The sequence below is a fragment of the Neolamprologus multifasciatus genome, chromosome 7 (genome assembly GCF_963576455.1).
Source record: "Neolamprologus multifasciatus chromosome 7, fNeoMul1.2, whole genome shotgun sequence".
Taxonomy (NCBI): Eukaryota; Metazoa; Chordata; class Actinopteri; order Cichliformes; family Cichlidae; genus Neolamprologus; species Neolamprologus multifasciatus.
In genome coordinates this window covers 48,054,926-48,077,341 of record NC_140445.1, presented here as the reverse complement: position 1 = coordinate 48,077,341, position 22,416 = coordinate 48,054,926, and the positions used below count along the sequence as shown (strand labels likewise).

At 40.5% G+C, this 22,416-nt stretch overlaps 2 protein-coding genes across 5 annotated transcripts in view; one reads left to right on the top strand and one right to left on the bottom strand.

The window, feature by feature from the left end:
• The window catches only part of ptdss2 (phosphatidylserine synthase 2), a 30,361-nt gene extending 17,891 nt beyond the window's left edge, over nucleotides 1-12,470 (bottom strand). For 2 of the 4 annotated variants that reach the window (XM_085166650.1, XM_085166653.1), the window contains exons 1-5: nucleotides 11,275-11,446; nucleotides 10,434-10,771; nucleotides 6,647-6,748; nucleotides 3,484-3,566; nucleotides 212-279 (exon numbers count right to left, since the gene is read on the bottom strand). In XM_085166650.1, the coding sequence (XP_085022776.1) occupies nucleotides 212-279; nucleotides 3,484-3,566; nucleotides 6,647-6,748; nucleotides 10,434-10,639 (459 nt within the window). In that variant the 5' untranslated portion in view covers nucleotides 10,640-10,771; nucleotides 11,275-11,446. Of the gene's footprint in view, nucleotides 1-211; nucleotides 280-3,483; nucleotides 3,567-6,646; nucleotides 6,749-10,433; nucleotides 10,772-11,274; nucleotides 11,447-11,622; nucleotides 11,764-12,368 lie in introns of those variants that run through there. The other 2 variants (XM_085166651.1, XM_085166652.1) reach the window with 2 other exon arrangements.
• Nucleotides 12,471-17,977: 5,507 nt separating this feature from the next.
• LOC146515171 (cyclin-dependent kinase inhibitor 1C-like) lies at nucleotides 17,978-20,419 on the top strand. The gene is made up of 3 exons (XM_085166657.1): nucleotides 17,978-18,744; nucleotides 18,905-19,022; nucleotides 19,556-20,419. The coding sequence occupies exons 1-2, from the start codon at nucleotides 18,231-18,233 to the stop codon at nucleotides 19,018-19,020; spliced, it is 630 nt and encodes a 209-aa protein (XP_085022783.1). The 5' UTR covers nucleotides 17,978-18,230; the 3' UTR covers nucleotides 19,021-19,022; nucleotides 19,556-20,419.
• The last annotated feature ends 1,997 nt before the right edge of the window (nucleotides 20,420-22,416 follow it).

Genomic DNA, 22,416 nt, shown 5'->3' with positions numbered 1-22,416 from the left:
CCACGATTATAATTAAATGTCAAAGCAAACGTCCAGAAAACCCATGTCATCAAAATCACTGAGTAGAAAACTCAAAAAGAGAAGTTTGATGTGGGAGGGAAAATTGTCATGTGATTGTGTACAGAGTTCCCATGAGCTAAGAATTTGCATTGCACGTGTTGATCTGACGTGTTTTAGCCTTTCCAGGCAGCAAAATTCTCACCACACCAACCTGAAACAGGATGAAGATGAGGAACAGTTCATAGACGACAGTGACGCAGAGCCAGAAACGCCAGTAAGCTAGAGCGAGAGAGAGAGAAATCAGTTACACTGAATACAAACTAAATTAGTACTGTGTTTTTTCAAGACAATGAAAAAAGAAATAATAACAACATTACATGACAATTTCCTATTTGTGCTGAACATTCCACGTTCCAAATCTAACTACTTCTATTCCCTGCAGTTATGAACATTTGACACTCAGTCCAGACTAATATTTTACTGCCCGGTTACATAACTCCAACGTTGCTGCCCCAAGTTTGACATTTAGTTCCCACTAGTTTTCCAACAAAAACACCATAAATAAACGTATAATGTGGGTTTTGGTTAAAGACATTTAAAAAGAGCACCTGACAACATACACAGAAATGAGCTGCTAGGGGTCCTGGTTAGGGATGGGTATTGATAAGATTTTCACGATTCCGATTCTATTTTCAATTCTGTTTAACGATTCGATTCTCTTATCGATTCTTTTTAAAAAAGGAGAACACTAAGGTCGATTAGCTTAAAACTTTGTTTTATATCTTCTCTTTGAACAAGATAGAAATTTAGGAGTAACATGGCCTTACAAACCCAACAGTGAGATCTTAAGAGATCCACAGCCTATGGCTCTTCAATTGGGTGTCACAGGGTCCCCAGAAAAAAAAAATTGTAAATGTAAAATAATAAAATAAATATTCTCCTGTAGCAATAACAAAGTATAACATAAATTATTCAGTAGCAATTACACAAGAATATCCACTAATGTCCCTGCCTACAATTAAACACATTCACTTACTGAAAATCGGGGGCATCTGCTGTGGCAAATGGGTCCAAATCTTTGACCACAAACTTAGTCACTGCTCGGTGACATTCGTCTATCCTGGCCTGAAAGGAGACGCTACCGGTAGACTGCAGCGACAACTGCCAGCATCTGAGCCAGACTCTGTCTCTCTCATCATGGTCACCTAAATGCACAGTAATGGCAGGTTTTGTAATAAGGCAGATCGCGCTAACATAATATGCACTGTTAGTTGATTATTTACCTGCCGCATTAACGGGAGAGGACGTGCAAACGTTACCGCTGCTGCTGGGTTGAGATTCACGAGTCCGGAGCGGAATTAAACACACGACATTCATTTAAGGTTATCGCGTGTTTTGTGAGCAAATGCTTTTGCATATTCATAGTGTTTCCTCCCTTAAATGAAATATCTACTTTGCAATTATTGCAAGTTGACCTGTTGTCATCCGTTCTCGTAAAGTATAACCAAACTTTTGAGCGTTTGAGCCGCCATGTTTCCTGCCAGGTAAATGATGCTCCGCAACGTGGTGACGTCATTCGGGGCGACTGGAATCGATAAGGGAATCGTTTGCAAAAATGGCAACAATTCCAAGGAATTGAAACAGTGGGAATCGCTTCTCAACAAGAACCGGTTTTTGATACCCATCCCTAGTCCTGGTATTTGGTTCAACCCCAAATCATTAGCTCATTTCCACTAATAAACATCTGCCTGAATTACCTCAGTATACACATAATGTCATAATGTGTTTCTGAAGATTTAAGACAGAGATCCTGATTTTCATTAAGAAATAAAACATCAAGTAAAAGGACTGATATATAGTGTGGTAAACACCAATCTTAGTCCTAAAGTCCCACATGAGGAGTGCTTTTATTTCAACTGCTATTGAGCTGAATTATTGTGGTGATTCACATTCACAAGTTCAGTTTCCTTTGACACACCCAGCCCGTGATTCAGCAGGAGCTACAGGTTTTAAATCTGAAGGAGGAAAAAAAAACCCTACTGGGTCTTTTTCCCATGATGGTAGTCTATGGAGAGCCAACTGTAAGGTGGGAATGTGAATAACACCAGAACCTACCCTGCTGGATTAACAAGCAAAAGACTGAAGCAACTGCATACACACACACAACTACATCCCTCGATCAGCCAACAAAGGTGCGAGTAATGCAGTCAAATACTCGCTCGACCACTTCACGCCTACCTACAACCGACAGTATTGAGCATGTCGCTGCATCTGCCTTCCACGCCCTGTTTTCCCTCCTTCCTTCCTCTCTCCCTTTCCCTCTGGAGTTAGCTGTTGTGTGTGTGTTGTGCGGGAGATGTTAAGTGTTTTCTGCATGAAAGCTCTGTTTAAAAAGCTGTGAGTGCTCTTATTTAAATAGTAGCACCTTTTACAAACTGCATCAGATTTAAAGAAGGAAAAGATTCTGTTAGGATGCAAGTTTACAAAAGCATTAGAGCAGAAATCCAACTGCCACAGCTTACGTGCTGCAGTCAGGCACGTAGATTTTTCTACCTGAGCAACAGGTTTTAGTACAAGCATAATCAACACTTGCTTTTCACATGTCCTACAACAGCTCTGCATTTCAGTGTCATATAATGCAGACAAGTAACAGATTACTCTTTCTCTCCCTTTTCCCATGCATATGCCCTGAAAACCCTGCATGTGTATTGTAATGAAATGTCATCTCTTTCCATCCTCTCCCGCTTGGATGACAAGATCAAAGATGTTTCATATAAATTCATTTGCATGGCACAAGCAAAAGCCTCTTTGTGGAGACCTTACCAACAGTTTGATTACATTAAAAGGTAAAAAACTGTATCAGATGCGAGCTTGTCACAAACTGACATTTTCAGTGGTCACTGACTAATGCCACTGCAATGCCTAAAGCACTGTTTATTTACTAGAACCATACAGTCCATTATAAATTAGTCACTGAGCTTTAAAGCCTCATAAAAATGAATGATTTGGGATTGTCTGTACTGTCTGCAAACTCATTTAAATTGATGACCGTCTTCAATCAGCTGCTGATTCTAACCAGGATGTGTATTTTCCATTAGGATGATGAGAATGTTATTACTACCGACTGAACTGCTGACGCAACTGTCAGCTGCTTTTAATGCAAACATATTTTTTATATATTCAGTTTTCACAATCCCCTTTCAACCTTTGTTTTAAAGCATTTCAATCATTTCACTTAACTGGAAGCTTTAAGAGACCAAACAAATGTCAAACTGGCATATCCTGGATGTTGCCCAGTATTTAATGAAAGGTAATAAAACAGACCAGGGTTCAATAAAAAGAGCACTACATGGCTTTAATATGAACCTAAACTTGCATTTCCAAGTGCCAACTTGGAAGTGTTAACTTATGCTATATTCTCAATATAAAAAGAGAGATCTGACATGAATTACTTTAACCTGGTGATAAATGTGCTTTTCATACCTGGATGCGGTCTGGTGAAAGGTCCATCTTTGGCCTGTGTCACTCCAAAACAGAGGAACACCAGGATGCTGGCCACAATACCCCTAGAGGACACACATTTGGGAATTCATTGGAATCACAAAGACTTCTGTATTGATTCCTCATATAATGTGTTCTTACTGAACCACCAACAAACAAACGGCCTATTTTCATGTCTTTACACTAGGACAAAAGTGAACCTCTATGCTAACTACTTCTCCAAAAACCTGGAATCCAGCGTTCAAATTACAGATATGAGACTGAAATGTGGGTAAACAGAAAAAACTGTTTGTCCCGTGTAACAAAAAGGGTCCAGCTCTGTGTTTGAAGGAAAAACAAAAGGACAGTACAATAACATTTAACAGTTTGGAAAGTGTTGATCCAAAACAAATTAGTATGTGAGAAAAATTAAATCTTGTCCTTAACCCAATTGAGATGTCAGGCAATGCCTTAAACAGGCTTTTTAAAGCAATCAGAAATATTGATGAATTCACAGCATTGTAGGAAGAATGGCCTACAATTCCACCACATCACTGTTCAAGTCTCAGAAGTAGCTACAGGACACATCTAAGGGCGAGGGCTCAACATGTTCACCCAGCGTGTTCAATAAAGACATGAAGTTCACCTGTTTGTGTTTATTAGCTCAGTCAAATTGTGTTTGTCCATTACTGTAACTTCAATTAAAATCAACATGCATTTCAAAGGGGCCGGAAGGCTTTTATTACAGCTACACATACAAGTCTCAGCATTTCAACCCCGTAAACCTTTAAGATCTGTGATGTCGTATCAATGAGACAAGGCATGAATGGGAGCATAATGGCTTGGAGAATTAATAATTAAATAACTTGAATCTGGAGGTCTGGTCTACTGCTTCTATTTCAATATTACAACTTCATTTGTGTTTATTAAGAACCAGGCCAGCTAAGTTGAGCTTAAGTTGCTGTTGATTTAAGCTCTGAAAACCGGATGACCAGACGAGGACACTGTCCTGACCTTACAAGTAAACAGAGCAGGCTTAAAAGACTGAGCATACAATGGGATTACAGTGCGTGCTAGCCAACAAGCGTAGGAGCATGAGCATGTGAGATTTAGGGATCAATTTCTTCGCTGTGTGAGTCTGGAATCAAATGAATGTGTGTTCAAAGAATACAACACACAAAGTGAAGTTGTGTGTGAACTAGTGAGAGTGGTCCCGGATTGCAGGGTTGACTGGGAGTCGAGGAGTAACCAAGCAGTGCCTGAGAGTGAGCTCCACTTCCAGGGTGAAGCTCTTAGGGTATTTATCCCAAGGAGCCGGACTACGCTGATGGCAGCAAATCCGGTTAAGGAGCATCCACACAAACGCAACCTACAAATCACCCAATCTGTCGCAAACACACATCATTGATAAAGTCTGTTTTGTGCCTGACCTTCTCAATACACCTCCTAAGTACAAAGTAAAAACAACTAACTATAACCCTGCTTTGTTTCACAGATTTTTAGCTGTAACACACGTAAATGGAAGTTTTAAGCCACATGCAAACTTGCCTTGACTAAATCTCACTGTTCGAAATACAAGAAGCTATAACAAACACTATCAGGGACAGGTCTGATCATTTCCATATTTATTCAGCAGCATGGCAACAGCTCCAAAAAAACTTTAGCCACAAGAAAAACAAGTTCTGCAACAGCTTATGTATTCCCATAGGAACACTGCTTTGGTGCAACCAGCCTGCAGAGCACTTTGAAACTCAACTGCACCTCCTACTTACTGCCTTTTCCTACCAGGATGCACAAAGTAGCTGGTACAACTTCCAGCAGTCGCTCTGCATATTTCTGTAGTTTGCAGTAATAAAAGTAACTGAAATAATTTGGCATTTATCCAAGTCTCTGTGGTTCTACTTGCTAAATGCTCAACTTGTATTTATAGTGTTCTTTTCATGGCCAAGACGGTTTTATACATGGCCTTGTAAGCTCAAGGTGAGTGTGACTGTAAAGGCTAGTGACTCATCTCAAATGGTGACTTTTGCTCCTTGCCCATGTTTATAGGAAATAAGTGGTTTATTCCAAATGTTGTTTAAAAAAAAAAAATCAGAGTAGCTACTGGTTGGTTGGTTGCATTGCGGCGTTACCCCCACATTTAGATTTGATCTATTCTCCAAGTGTGTCGTGACAAAAAAAACTGAGCAATAAAATGTGCTGTCCCTAACGAAGCAGATGAACTCAAACCTCAGCAGTCTGCAACTGCTGCTGTTCCAGTTAGACTGTCTGACTCGTAGCCCATCTCCAGAGCAAAAGAAGAGCTGCTGCTGCCAGTTGCAGTCTATAACGATGGAGATAAAAGTATGTAAGAGATGCCCTCTGCAGAAGCAGCAGAATGACATGGAGGATGACCACAATAGCAACTTAGTTCAAAACCCAGCCAGAAGGGAAAACACAAGGTAGGAAGGGCTGTAGCTAGCTGGTTAGCTGGAACTGTATTTCCAAGACTTTCAGCCAGTAAAGCTTAAATGAGTTGATAAATATACATGGGCCGACACAATGGTAAAGTTCCATATAATATCCCGTATTATATGGAACTTCACTTTGGAGATGGTACTAGGTCCAAATAATCCTGAGACTTGGTTTTGCAGAACATCACCTTGACATTGCCTTGTGGCACGGCCCTATCCAGATCAGTCAATTGTGCCATGAAGACACCAACAGACCGCTGTAGCACGATCCATTATTGGCATCTGATTAGCAGCATCCGGCGTTCCAGAAACTCAAAACAAGATTCAGTAGCAGAATAAGCTGTCTGGGATTGGCAGAGAAGATTGGCATGTTTTTTTTACCATGGTCACAACCCGCATATTTAACTCAGCTGCTCAACCCACAAATGCTTGTTGCTTCAAATTGTGGCACCATTTAAGGGGAAACAAACAGTATGAGATGCATTGTCAACAAACATTGTTACAACAAAATGACCAAACACAAATTTCCTAATGCTAGTTACCAATAAAATAATCTCTCTCTCTTCCTCTCTCTACATAAACTGGTGCAAAAATGATATCATGAAGCTTCAGTTTAAAAGCCTCCTGGGGTTAAAGTAGATTTTTGGGTGCCTGAGTTTTGGAGTGTTTTGGCTTTGGTGACACTGAGGAAAGGAGAAATGCAACCTACTGACCTTTTAGTGTTGTAGGCCGTGTCCTGAGGAGTCTCCTCCAACAGCGTGACGTAGACCAGAGCGCAGGTCAGAATGAACAGCACTGTGACAGTATGGGCTCGCCTGCAGGGAAAGTGGGGGAAAGGACAGAGAGAAGGACGATAGTACCTTAGATAGAAAGTCAAATACCAGTCAGCACAGGACAAAAAAACAACAACCAAAAAAACCCCTAGATTGGCTGATGTTGTCTGACATCACCATGGGGCAACGTTGAGCAACACTGAGATAACACTACAACATTGGAACGGTCTAAACAAATCAGAACGTAAATCTGCTCGTTGCTAAAAACATCTTTGTTGCCTCCAAATATCAAAAGGCATATATAGGGGTAAATCAAGGACAAAATAGGAGATGAAATCTGTTGGGAAACTGTGTTGCTACAGCTAAAAATAGTTACAAAGTGTGTGATAAGCTTCAGTTCAAACCTTTCTTTAACTTGAAGTCAAAAATAGCTTTTGCATCAAATGTCTCGTGCCTGACAGTGGATGGAAAAGCTTTATATCAGGTCTGTTTAAACAACAGAATTTGTATGCTCTGGCAGACAAGGTGAGCTGGAGTTTGATAGCCATGTTGTTGGCTACAGGCCGAAGCTGTATCTTCCATCACTCCATGTCAGCAAACATACTTTGGCCTCTGTGGTGTGACATTCTAGCTGTTTAGATATACGTCCACGCAACCTGAGGTATTTACCTCAGCTGACAGGGCAAAGTTTTACGATAATGTCAGGGTCAAGAGAATGCACGCTATATAATGGGAGATTTCTCGATTAGAAATAGACAAAAGGACCTGAATGGTATTTGGAATGCTGACAAGTGCATAACAGTTGATAAGTTCTAGAAAGACAAATTGGGTGACTGCTGAGAACAGTGGCAGAGTCACCGAGTTTCCTTATCACTCCTGGAATGTTGACGCTGATCAGGCTGCAGGTGGACTGAGCCAGTATTCATTAGGGAGGAGGGATTTCTGGGAATAAACCTAATCCAGATATTTTTAAAACTCATTTTGTCTGTTGGTTAAAACCCCAAAGTAATGGGTTATATACCCTGACACCAAGTAGCATCCAAACATGCAACAAGTAGGTGAACTGTTAAGCTTAAGTAAATAGAAAACAATCAACACTGGTGTCGACCTGTTTACATGACAGTGTGTACCAATGACTGATCCTAGTGTTACTTGTACTAGTTACAAAGCACTTACAGGAAACATTTATACAATACCTTTTTTGTTACTTAACCATTATGTGAATACCTAAATATCTGTAATAAGCTAAGACAAAACCGTGTGACAACCAAATGTCAACCATAACACATCTTACATGACAGATGCCATCACGCCTCAAGTTTTAAATCTGTGGAGAACAATTATAGCAAGTGCATTTTATTCCTGCCAGCCCTCTCATTAATGAAAGGGTCAGCAGCTGCAGTAGCCTTAATATTTTGGGGTAAACAGCCAAGCGACATATACTTTATAAATCTATCTAATCTAAAACTACAGAGGCAATGTGCTGCTCTGAGAATTTAGATTAAAAGAAAAAATAATTAAAGGGCACCTGAAAGTGAGGTATAGCGATTCTGTAAGAAGCTTTTTTTTTAAATAATAAAGTGTCAACTTTGAATGACATTCCTTTTGGCTTCAAGCTTGATGTGCAAGACAGCACACCAGGTATTGTCAGCCTTTTTCCTGTTCCACCTCCTTATCCAACCTGTTTGGCTGGAGCCACAGGGGGAGGACATGGTTTCTCTCTTCGCTGACAACGATACACCACCACCAAGAGTGGAAAGGTGCAGCGGAAATACTGGTTTTGTGCAACAGAGCAACCAGCTAAGCTTAGAAACAAAGTGCACCTCTAAGCTTGAAGTTAAGATTAAAAAAAAAAAAAAAAAAAAAAACAGAAGAAAAGATTCTGCTTCATGCCAGCCTCATGACTAATCAGAGTCTAGATTTAAGGATGAAATTGGATTAAAATAGCCTTCGACTTTAATGACAAGCAGAGACAAACTAACAATTTAATACAATGTGTCTCCTTGTCAGTTTCATCTAATTAAACATTTGCCGAAACCAGTGTGAACAAAACTGCCATCATTTTGAAATCCCTCAGCACTAAATCAGTTTAAGGGAAAATAAAAGTGGAACGCCAGCACAATCACATTTAATAAGTCCGAGTTCTTTATAAGGCATATTAAAACTTTACCAAAAAAAAAAAGAAAAAAAAAAAAAAAGAGTTTGGCGTTGTCAGTTCCTTCCTGTGCCAGTGATGCAGGCTGAATATCATGTGCATACCATTTTTAACCAAAAGCTGCTGCCATACAGCTTTCTACTATGAACTCTGAACCCTTGGGAGACACACAGAGTCCATGTGGTGCCCTACCACCTACACACTTGGAAATACACCAACAACTGCCATCTTTTTCCTAACCTGCTTCATACATGCAGGTTTATCATCTGCAGTCAGCACTTGAAAATGTTCTCCAAAAAAGGTTCAATCATACAAATAACTGCAGAATGTAAATTCAAATGACTCACAGGAAGAACCACTTTCCGTTCTTGTCTTTTAATGCGTTCATGTATGTAATACTAGACGGCAAAAATTCACAATGCAATCAACAACACCCACAGACTGTTGTTATGTTGACCCCTAAAGCAAACAGCTAAAAAGCCCTAGAAGCCAGCTCTAAACTTTACAATGCTATGTTGTAAGACTGCATCTGGATGACTGCCGACACATTTAATTGCCACATAAGTGGGTAAAACCTGGTTTAGGTTCAGTCTAATACAGCAACCCTGCCCTCATGTATTTGTCAATATTGTTCTGGACAAGTGACCCTGATTATTAATCCACATAAAACAAGATTCTCGTATTTTCATAACTGCAACAGACAAAGGTATTTTAGCTCCTGATAACACCTCACTACAGAAATCTGATACCAAGGCTGTACCACAGTAATGAGAAATTCTCATTAAGGTTCCCACTGGGAGGACTAGTCTCCTCTGCTGTCAATGATATTGGATAGCTTAGCAGTTTCTTATTCAATCCATATTTTTTTTTGTACACAAAGCAGAAATGAAAACCGCACACACACACTCAGAGAAGCTTAAATATTCCTCGAGTGACAGGCTGGAAAGCTAAAGTAGCTATAAATTAAAAAGGGCTGCAGAAGAGAATGCCACTTTTCCAAACTAGCTGCATAGCATATCATAACGAAACCTGTGTCCTGCAACATGCGTGTGGTTTTCCCATTGTGCATGCTTTTTTCTTTTTTAGTTGGCTCATACATACTTTTGTTTACGTAGTGAGAAATAAAACATGTGGTGTTAGGAAGTAGATAGGCAAATGAAGTATGTGCTCATTTCTACACTTTGCAGGACAGGTATTATACCTGGCACACCTTCAGATCTGTCGTGAATGTCAAAGAATCTCTCAAGTGTCATATCTGAGCACTGAGCTTGGATGTGCAATGTGAGCATCCATGACAACACTGCAAACCCCACAAGACCTTCAGAAGTGACATTTAGTGGATCATGTTTATAGTTGCACCAGGATGGAAAAACAACAACAAACATTTCAGTTTGACCTGGCATTTACAGCAAGGTCACATTATCTGCTGTCATTAATGGAGGTCGCGCTGGGCCTGTCTTTCAGTTCACCTTGAAACACATATTACACCCTGCTGTCAACTAACAAATGCTTCCTCCCCTTCTGTCTCTGCAGGAGCCGTGAACTTGCACTGACACCGACACAAACACTCACCAGAAAAAGGTGTTGGTTCCGTCGTCGTAGACTTCGCACTCTGTGTTTCTCCGGTGCAGATTTTCCCTGGAGGTCTGCTTCATCACCTTGGCTTTGATCGCTGTGCTCTGATCCGGACATGCTGGATCCACGGAGCCGTTGTTAACCTGCTCGCCGACGCTCTTGCCCGCAGCCACGCCGCTTTTCTTCGACTCCGGCTTGGTCATGGTTCTCACCGACCAGCCGCCCTGCGCTGCTTTAAAAAAAAAAAACTGATCCCGTACGCTTTGGTTTATCCCTGAGCTTTCCTCTCGTCTACTGTCATCCGCGTCAGCCCCACCCAAGTGGCTGTCAGCATCCTGTGGTGGTCGGGGGAAATGAACGTTACCAGGGCGACACTTGAAGGGTGGGTAGAATAACCTGAAAATCACGCCCTGCTGCTGAGCTGACCTGCCCGGCACGGGCAGCCGCACTCACATGCAGATGAGAAATGCAACTGAGTCAGGTTTGACACCGCCTACTTATTTTAAAGCATTTCTAAATAACCTTCAGAGTAACACTTCTATGTGTCAGCAATGGCGACCACTTTCCCACATGCCCACTGGGGAGAGGAGGGGTTGGGGGGTTTTACACGGTAAACAAAATCACTGTGCCTGCACTTCGATGGGTGCGTAGCGTTGATATAAGGCAGCCTGGTGAACTGCGTTAGCTATTTGTAGCAGTTTGACCTTGCCAGCGAGACTGCGTTGACTGACAAGCTCCTTATCAATTAACCAATCAAGCCAAAACCGTAATTACTTATGCCATTATTGATTAGCTGCCTATTCCTTGCCGGGAAAATAATCAAGCTAACATTACTTACCAGCTGAATTTATGGGCTTACTGACCGGAGTCCGAATGTATTTTGCAATTAGAAAAAGCTACATTTGTATAAAAGTAAAAGAACCCGAGGAACAAATGAAGTATACTGGTGTATTACTGTAGTCCGTAGCCCGTCTTTATTGATACTACTAATAGATTAACCGCATCAGCTACCTTACCGTCTACGCGCGTCACGTGGGCATAGCGAAAGAGCCGGTGTGTGGTTGAGCAATCAAGCCGCTTCCGGTTTATTCGTTTCACAACAAAGTTCTCTACGATGCGTTACATTGACGCACCTTTATTTTGAAATACAGATATTTCATTCGGAAGTTGAACTCTCACTACTTACCGTAAATTTAACACATTGATAGCCTGACCTATTTGGCGGGTTTAGTTAAGGATCATCCGTTTACATGTAATATGGATAAGTAAATGGTAAGTTTTAGAAATTTCGCAGTAACAGTAAGTTTTAATGCAAGTAACTGCAAAAAACGGCACTGTTAACTTGGTTAGACTATAAAACTCTATTATTAAAACCGCGTTGTTTTGGCTAGTGCTATATATGGGTATTTAGTATGTGTCGTCATTTCCGCCTAGTTTAAAAGTCTGACGTTATTTGCATACAGAAATGGTTAAATAATAGTTAAATATAAATAAACAAAATGGTATTTGTACTTATTATTTAAAGCAAACTTTTTTTGAGTTTTGTTTTTCATATGACAAAAGGATATGCGTAATTGTTTCAGAGAGCATACAAAAGCATTGCCAGGTTATTCAGTAAAACTCAACTGCGCTGACTTTCTGATGACGTGAAGCATTACATTCATAAGGTCAGTGAAAAACATAAATATAGCATAAAATCCAAACAACTTTCCACAATTTCCACAAATAGTGTTTATAATACTCACCTTTGACGTTAATAGTCAGTTACTTATTAAACAATATGTTTCCTTTTTTTGGCCTTCTTGAAATTGCAGGTTTACTATCCGATATCTCATACTTTTATTGATTATTATTACTTATTGTTTCCCAATTGACCTTTAGCTCCTGATACACAAGATCTTGTCTCTACTAATCAATGTGGTGTAAACTTACCCAATGTTCCTAGATGGAACAATCTGCCAAGATGTTAACATGTGCCCGTACTGTCTGTTCTCTGACAGCTGTTACAGAAACTTTTAAAAGTTTGCCACAGTGAGGTTGGTATAATATTTGCTAAAACGTCCCCACCGAGTTTATTTAGTTCACGATCTTAACAGAAGCTCCTCCTTAAGACGTCCCTCTGAACATACCTGACTGCACATGGCAGCTATTATTATGTGTTGTGTAACTACAGATCTTGCCAAAGGTGAAAAAGCAAGGTGGGAAAGCTGTTCTGAACTTTATGTTTTTAAACATACTTTAATACGTTTGTGAAGCTGTAAAAATCACATAAGGGTAGCATGAAAAATACTTACAGTGGTTACACAAACATTATGCAGGGGTTAGTAATGGGTAAAAGGTACTGACTTGTAAATAAGAGGACCTGAATAATTTAGCTTATTATATAATATTATACAACAGGATATTTCAAACTAACTAGGCAGCTCATTCTTTGTTTTGACGACACTTTCTTTAACGATATAAAACATTGTGGGTTCAACTTGAAAGAAAGTTAGATGTGAGATGTAAACATGAGGTCAGAGGTCAAATATGATATGATATTTGGATTCAAAATATAAAGTGATATTTAGAATACCCATATATCATTGCCTATAATCCTATATGTTCTCAGTACAAACAATGGCAGTAATAAATCTGTATAACATTATACAAAGCTAGTTAAAACTTGCTTATTTTGACATTCAGCTCAGTCTATTGGCTTTGAAGGAGAGGTCAGAGGACAAATATGACATATTTTAAATATTTGTATGATACTTTGTATTTGTTGATAAATTGACAACACACACTACACTTGTAAGAATCATAGTTTCTAATTTATAAGGCTTTTTGTCAATATAGGGCATTAAACCATTAAGTTGACTTTGAAGACCTTGGTAGATGTAAGACAAATTTTAATGGGTTGTTAACACGAACTCACTCTACACGTCTACAAAGTTTCATTGGAATTCATTCAAACCTTTTTGAGCTATACAACTACCAGTTGTATGTTTATAGTTTTCAGTGTAAGGTTTAGTGTGGCATCACTGTTTCTAAAGACCTCACTGCCCAAAGTAGCCATCATATGAGTGCAGTGACTCATATGAGTGAAGCATGTGTTTGGCTTTTGTTTTCATAACGGGAATAAATGGTGTAGCCCGAAGCTTTAAGCATTTCTTGGAAACAGTTTGATTGGCTGGCTTTTAAAAACAGTAGCATTAAAGTATATATATTGCTTTAAATAGAGCATTCCTCTGCCTCTCTATGATTAAGAACATAGCATGTTGCACTTTAACCATAGTTATAATAAAACTTTTAAAATTATAAAGCACAACATAAATCAAGGAAGTAAAGCCCCTTGCAGCTAAAGTAATTGAGAGGCAGGGTTCAAAAGACGTTCAGGGGTCATGTAGATGAACTATAAAGTCTTTTGCCTGAAGAGAAATAGAACAAGTCAGCCGCAAACCGCAGCCCATTTTAGATATTTACTCATGCATAAGTGCTATAAAAACACTGAAAGCACTATTTTAACTTCTGAACAAACAGCTCGGCACAGAATGTTTTAAATGACTGGACACAGGCTTATATAATTACAGCTCACAATTTGGCAGAAATGTACCATCCAGTTGGATGGTAGCTGGTGGATTAACTAAGCAAATGAAGCATGTACTCCTTCAATTTTCTGTCAGAAAAAGAAGTTGATTTTGTGACATAACATTTTCATTTTCAAGTTTGTTTTCTTTTGCTGACATGTAATAAGGCAATAGTCAGTAATGGGTAGTATTTTCAAGGTCCTGACAGCAATGCACAACTTTAAAAATAACATATGCAGATGTTTGCTTATGTCGTGCTGTTGCGAATGATTGCATCAGTAGCACAGAAGTTTGAAGTGTCTCTATATTTGCATTTCTCTTTGTAATGTATAATATGCATTTCTTGTAAAAGGTCTGATGATCTTAAATGTCGTTTGACAGAGTGGCTCATCACTCATGGAGTGGGTCGTCATGGGTGTGTCACATGTTTGCCAGCTTCAGTCTTCAGAGAAAGCATGCAGACAAAACAGTTTTATAGCTGTCATGTGGAACAGCGGGCCTCGATGACCGTATATTCATCTGCTAAAACTCCCAGCGGTGATGCCTGCAGACACTCTGCAGGATCAAAAGGATCCGTTTGTTCAGGTGAGGGGTCTGCGTGTGTGTGCTTTTTAGTTACTCAAGAGCCGCGACAATAAAAACAGAGCACAAACAATGTGTTTGCACAGTCAACCTGAAAAACACACAAGTCCCTAGTGAAATACATCAATTGGGATTAATGCACTCATTATAAATCAGTAGACAGCTGTTTTCTTCCTATTGTGTTTACATTCTTTCTTCTTCAGTTAACTTAAAAAAAAAAAGACCATAGCTGTTGGCCTCTTTTTTTTCATATACTACATATATGCACATTTGGTTCACTGCTTTAACGTGACCAGTGGAAAGGAAACACGTTAAAACAAATAAAATCCAATCCAAAAACCTACTGCTCATATGCACTTTTTAATTGTTTAAATGTTTTATTTGAGTTCAGTTTAATTTCACATTCTGTTCTATTTGCCTCCCTTTGATTAATCAAGTGTTTGACAATAGCTTAAACACAGTTAGAGCTCAACCCTCTTTGTCTGTTCCATCAATCAACATGTTGCCCACAGTCTAGTGAGCCTCCGGGGTCTTTTTTTTTTTTCTTTTTACTTGGATTGGGCCCTCTAGATATTTCCATTCAAGTCAAGGAGCAAGTTAAGTCATCTGTAGCGTGTGTGTGTGTGTGTGTGTGTGTGTGTGTGTGTGTGTGTGTGTGTGTGTGTGTGTGTGTGTGTGTGTGTGTAAAGATGAAAGAATCATACTCCTGCATGTGTCAGCTAAATGAGTCAGGCTACATAGCTGACTGACCACTCCTGATGAAAGAGATTATTTTCCCCTTTGAAAAACTAATGAATCCAGACTTGCTCTTTGCACTTTAATTGACTTGAAACCATCAGGTGATAGTATCAGCTGGTGGAGTACGCTCGAGGAGCAGAAGAGTTATTCCCACAATCAAAGAATTGTGAAGCAAATCTGTAACCAGCTTGGGACTGAGCAAAGTGATGAGATAAGTTTTGGTTAGCACTGAGTTATATGTAAATAATCAGCAGCAGAGGCACTGATCAACCTTATCTGTGATCTGCTTAGGAGGAGTGCAGTTAATTGGTTACCATCAGTATAAGCAAAATAAAACTGATTATTGTGTTTATTAATTTACATTGACTTTACATGGCTTCAAATTAGGTTCACCAGCTGGGTCAAATTTTAGTAAACGTGTATTACCAGCAGGGGGCGGCAAAAGACAACAGTGAGATGTCTGCCTGCTTACGTTCATTTTCACTTTTACCCTCAAGTGACCATGCTGTTTTTGTGAGTGGACTGATTTGTGGTTTACACACACACACACACACACACACACACACACACACACACACACACACACACACACAAACAATCTTAGGTCTGTGAGCTATGACTGCAAACAATACAGTGTAGTGAAGAGAAACTGAAAATTCCACTAAACATTGAACAAATACCTGTAAAATTTTCAGGAGTAGACTGACAAATTTGTGCTATGCAGCATGTTTATTAAACAAAATCACTAAATCACATTTCATCTAACCAGGATGGCCACTTCAAGGTTAAAATATTCAAAAACAAATCTTTTTGTTGTTGTTGAAGAGCATTGTTCAAGCATGTGCTTTAAATGCTTCTTCTTAATAGACAATTAATTGTTATTGTAAAAAGAAAGCTAATTATTTTCAAAATCATTAAAAAAAAAACCTCTAATGAACATTACACCCTTATAATATCGTTTCAGTCCTCATGGATTCAGTTTACAGTCCCGAATCAGGAAAAATGTGTCACATATTACTGTCGCATGAGACCACCTGACCTTTACTGGAAGTGTTTTAGGAAGCCTGCACACATGGCCAGACCCTGTGTCCCTCTGTCTTCTTCATGCTGCTTTGATGACGCTCACATGTAAACCTCTTGACCTTATGTGACATCACGTTGTTACAGAGCTTGCATTCATCGTCCTTTTCGGGATGAATGTGGATAAAATTATTTTATAGAGATTTTCCCCTGAATATGTTGCCAGTGTCACTTAAAAAATATATATGTGCACATGTGTAAACTAGGAGGTGATACACTGTAAGTCTTACTCCTTTATTTTCTTCTGGGGATGATGGTTGCGTTTAGTTTGAGGTTTGAGCTGCAGTATCAGACTGGAACCTCTACGGGACGCCATGCACCCATCATTGCTTTCAAAAAGGCGTTGCCCGTCTCCCGTGACTGTTTCCCTGCTTGTTAAGACAGCCGGTACCCTGAAGTCAAACTTATGGAAGTTGTGCTTCCAGTGCCTGACTGTCAGCACGACTATGCACGAGAAAAATAAAATAAAATAAAAAATAAATAAATACAGCGGAATTTGGGGAAACTCATTTGTGTGGTGAAACACTGGCAGCTGAAGCACTCAGTACATTTTGGTGTGGTTCCGGATCATTTTCTTCAAAATTGCCAAATAGTGCATTGTCTTCGGCGGAGAATGAGCTCCCCGAGTCTCCCATTATAATAAAGCTTGCTATGATATTTAAAACGTAAATCCTGTATTGTAGTAAATGCTACTGTACATATTTTGAAGTTATTCATAAGTAACAATGACTATTTACCAGTAACAATCCCCAGAGCCACACGCACACATTAGTGGTAACAGGCGGATTGTGACCTGCGTGATTTATGCCTTTGTGAGTGGATAGACGTACATTTTTAATTGCCAAAAATAACACGGCGTGGTGCTTAAATTCTCGATTTGCTATATTATATATTAAGGTAAAAAAAAAATGCAACAAAACGCATTTAGAAAAGAAAAAATGATTTCGAAAAGTTGCCTTGCTTTATTAAGTAAATGAGAAAAGACATTTAAGAAACTGCTTAAATTGTGGTTTATTGAGGTCTCACTAATGTTTACGTTGCTTCTGTACTGCAGACAGAGTTGCTCACTGTGGGGCAAATCCCCGCAGACTGGAATCGCTGTTATTGCGATCGGCGACAAAAAAATAAATAAACGAAAACGTGAAGAAATCGAAAAGTGGGTGGATTTATGTGCCGGGTGACATGGCAGGGTCAAACATCAGTTAAGTGGTTAGATCGGGTTTCAGCATTTGTTTTTCTTTCCTTACATATTAAAGAATAACACACTGAAGCTGTTCAACTGCTGAACACTAAATGTGAAGTATGAAAATAATGCGATGGTGCGTTTTTACGCAGGCATTTACAACTAAACACGGAAGACAAAACCAAAAACCAAGGTGTCCGAAAATAGAATCAGATACACAAATGCGAAGTAAAACACATTCCTGCTGACACGAGAAAAAAAAACTGCTCCGTTTTCCCGAGGGTTGACACTCAGAGAGAGAAAAAATCAAAACGCTGCGCTCTGGTCGGCACGAAGCCAATAGGTACGACGGGAAATGGGAAATCAGGGTGGGGGTTTTGGAGAGGGCTGGACTTCCAGGCAACCAATGAGAAGGGCGATCAAGGTGCCCGTTAGGAGGTTATATACTCCAAAGACTTACTATGAAAGCTGTACATTTAAACGGAACGGTGCGGCGTGCATAGGCACGAGCTTAAGAATTAGGATACACATACAAACGCACTTCGGGCTGAACAACAACAACATTTATCAACATACAACCTCAGCAGGGATCAGTCTATCACTTTGGATTCTTTTTTTTCCAGGGGAAATTTGTTTTTGGAGATGTCCCACGTCCAATTATCAACCACGCTAGAGAGGCTGGTGGCCAGGAAGACCTTCCCTCTCCAGAGGCGCACCGGAGTCTGTCGAAACCTCTTCGGACCGGTGGATCACGACGAGCTGAACCGGGAGATGAAAGAAAAATTGCGAGAGATCTCCGAACGGGACCAGCAGAGATGGAACTTTAATTTCGAGGCCAACACCCCGTTGGAAGGGGATTACGAGTGGGAGGCGGTGACTGCGGATAAGACCCCGGTGTTTTACCAGGACTCTGTGCAGGACGGCAAAATCCGAGTGCCCGTGCAGTCACCCTCGGATTCTGCTCTCCCGGATAGCCCTCGTGCGGACGCATTGGATCGCCTGGCCGTGCCAGAGAGCAGCAGCTCTCCTTGCGCGGGGGAGATCAACCAGGAGAACCGCATAGACAAGATCAACTCAGGGAAAGCGACCACCAGGCAGCTCCCGTGTGTCAGGCGCAAGAGAACGGCCGCTCCTGACAACAACACACACATCACAGGTAAATTCAGCGGCTTTCGTATTTTGAAAATCGATTCTGCTATTGGCTCCTAGACCAGCATCCACACCATCCTCCTATCCTCCCGCTGTGCGCAGCGCATCATTTTACAACGGCTCATAAATCCAAATTCATTTTTCACTATTGTTGTTTCTTTTGTCAGACTTCTACGTGAAACGAAAGAGGCCTGCTGATATAAAACCGAGTGACATGACCGCCTGTCTCCTCTCCAAGTCTCCAATCCAGGTGGAACAAACTCCGCGGAAGAGGATCCGTTGAAGGTATTTTCTAAACGAATCAAAATTGTTTTCTTTTACACACTCGGAGGAGACAATGAAGCTTTATTTTAAAGAGAGTAACAGATTCTCATGTTCAGCATCCTCGGGTTTTGTTTTGTTTTTTCGGGGGGGGGGGGGTCTTTGTGTGTTTGTTATGGTTTTTACGCTTTAATTATTGCAGCGGATTACGTGAGCCAAAAGGCACAGACAGCCTTATCTCTGTGTGTGTGTGTGTGTGTGTGTGTGTCGGTGGGTGGGGGGGGGGGGGGGTGATGGGGCGAGACTGCGGTGGTGAAATCGCAGTAGTAGTGATAGTAGTTGATGTAGTAACACCAGCGGTTGGGGGAGGGGAGGGAGGGGTGTTCGTGCGTCACGATGTGGCGGGAAAAAGGGCACTGGCAAGGGGTGACGCCTTCTGCTGAATGCGAGTCTCAGGTTTCCTCAGAAAGCTGACTCGCCGTCTTTCTTAGGAATGGCAGGGTTTTTTCCTCTTCTTCTTTTCTCAGAAAACTTATTGCGTTTTGTTTCTTCCTCAGGTGTTTTTTGTTCGTTTTGCACTATTTTCCTGCGCATTTTGAGGATCACGGGAGACTGTTTCTCCACCACCCCGTCAACCGACCCATCCACTCAAGCAACTGAAACGCAGGAGAGAGAGAAGAGGACGGTGTTGGGGGGGACAAAGAAGTCCGAACGGTCGGCTGTGGCTCGATGAGCCCCGGCGGAGCGCAATCCGAGCTCCTGACCAGGCTCAGGACTCTGAACGGTTTGGGGGTGGGGTGGGAGGGGGGGCAGGAGAAAAGGAAAGAGAGAGGAGATTTCTCCGAATGACTTCTATCCAGTACAAATGTAGCATTTCATTGTTGCTTTTGCATACAGCCACTCGACAGTGTTAAATGTTTTAACATCTGTGCAATTATAAAAAAAAATTCTTTAAAAGAATCGTCTACACTGGCCAAAAGTGTACAGCTTTATAGAGACAATACCTTATAAATGTTTATTTCTGTTCTCGTTTGTGTATGCGTGCGTGTTTATTATTATTTGTTTTCCCTTTGTTCGGTAAAATGTATATTTTTTTAAGTCTATTCTAACTTATAATTTATTTATGTTCGTTCATATTTGATAAATGCCTTGTTGATTTAGCCAAAGGGCATATTTTGTAATTTTAATTTTATTATTTACATTTTTCTTTTGAAATTTTGTGGGTTGTTTCTTTTTTTGGTTTGTTGTTCTTAACTTTCGCAATCATGTAGCTTCCTCATATTAGTCCCACACTTGAAAAAGTAGTTTTCTTTGTATCTCTGAGCCGGTTTCATTTTGTGTGTAATTTTTCTATACAAGTGACCTAATTATGTCTTGCGAATGACGTGAATAAAAATTTCTTTCTTCCACTTTAATTTAAACACATTTGTTTGTGTGTTTTGTTATGAGAGTAACAAGAAAAGGGAAATTGAAACAGAGATAGGAGGCAGATGACGTCTTTGTGTGGTTGCCACAAAGCTGCCATCATCAGGGGCCGGGTTACTTGTGAAACTGCGTCGTGCTCCTAGATCACTCTGAGATTGGGTCACTCAGTTGCAAAGTTACACAAGAAACCCTGCGAAGAACACACATGCTGTTGTGACAGACATGTCTACCTGATTTCACCTTCCCCCCGGTGGAAGTGTGTCCTCTTCACGCAGACTCTTGCGGGAGGAAAACGCATTGAGTCGCAGCCGTATGCTGCTTGGCAGCTGCGGGATATAAGGCGAGGATTTAAAGGCCCTTTCGCTCCCTAAAAGAAGCAGCAGCTGCCTTTGGATCCCGCTTTGTCTGCCACGAAGACACCCCCACATCCACCCGCACTCGACAAGCCCCTCTAAAGACCCACTCTCTCTCACACACACACACGCACACACACTGTTTACCCCGGCGTAGATACACCGGGCGTGGAGGCCACCTGCCAGAGCTGGAAAAAGAAAACTACTAGTCTTTGTAATTGTCCTCGTCTATTGAAACAAACCATTCAGCAGGTCATACTTGCAAGTTTACCCTTAATTGAAAGAAGCCAAATGCTGCGTCTGTGTGAATGCGCTCCGGGCCCTTTGGGCTGTTTTCACAAGTAAATAAAGCCACATTTCATAATTTTCCACAAGTTTCTCCATTCGTTTGAGCAGCTTTGACTGCGTGACACGAGTGTTTCTGACAAAAAAAAAAAAAGGAGACTTTTGATGGCCAGAGTGACTTTGTCATTTCCATGCAGCCATAAGCTGCTCTGACGGAGCTTGTTCTGATTTCCAACACAAAGCGCTCTCCGGCTCCATTCTTTCTTTTTTGTTGCCATATGGCAAATCCATGTAGACATAGCCAAGACCTATTCAGTCAGCCACAGAATGTCCTGCATCACGGAACAAAAGACACTTTGTCTGCCTGGTCTATTGATACGAATGGGCGAAAAAATATTATAATTAATCTATGGCTATATCCAGCTAATTAACGCCCATATGCCCACGGGGAGCTGCGGGGGCCATTCAGCCGCAGTTTTAAATTCTCAATAGTTTACATGTTAAAGACAACAGCTGTTTATGTGTTACTTTAATGAAGTCCCAATGTTGGAGACTGGACACATTCTGGGGGCTCCAATACCCCACCGTGCTAAAAAGGCTCATCTTCCTTTATTTGTCTCTGCAGCTGTGTAACTATATAAAATTTGTCGCAGTAAATAGAACTTAAATTCGTATTCGTCTTTTTAAACAGCTATTGAACTGGATCCATTATGGGAGAGGTCACGGGTTAAAGCCTGAAAATCAACTGGTAGACTTCCGTTTAAGCAGAAATAATTATTAAAGTAATAATTAGTTGTATTTGGAGTATATATAAAGAACATCAAAATAATTTTATCCGACTACACATAAATAATAAGCTGTATTATATCACCTTTCATTCATCAGCTTCAAGGTCAACGCCTAAAACTGTGTTAGTGGATATTTTAAGGTTTGAGCTTCAAAGAAATCGCTGTTTGGCAGTTATGACTTCATTCAATTGAGCCCAGATATGATGGACATAAAGGAAAGAGATGACAGCGAACATACAGACCCCATTAACATGAATATTATTAAACAGCCAGCTGCTGATGGAGAGAATCAGCCTCAAGGGCCCTACACTCTCCCGTCTGACCTTTAACTCACATCAGATACATTTGCCTCAGTCACGAGCAAAACAGTGCGCATGTGCTTCTTTAGGCCCCACAATACACGGATAAAAATGTAGCTTTCTTTTTACATTAGCTATGAGCTACGTGATTATGTGATATAGCAGACTTTCGATCATTACACAAAAAAATAAAAAATAAAAATACTATAGCCATTTCTTGCGATGTTGTTATATGTTGAGCATTACAATTTATATTACGACTTATCAT

Coding starts and splice junctions, on each gene's coding strand:
- LOC146515171 (XM_085166657.1), top strand. CDS start 18,231: ATGTCCCACGTCCAATTATCAACCACGCTAGAGAGGCTGGTGGCCAGG. Junction 18,745..18,904: donor CAACAACACACACATCACAG/GTAAATTCAGCG, acceptor TTCTTTTGTCAG/ACTTCTACGTGAAACGAAAG.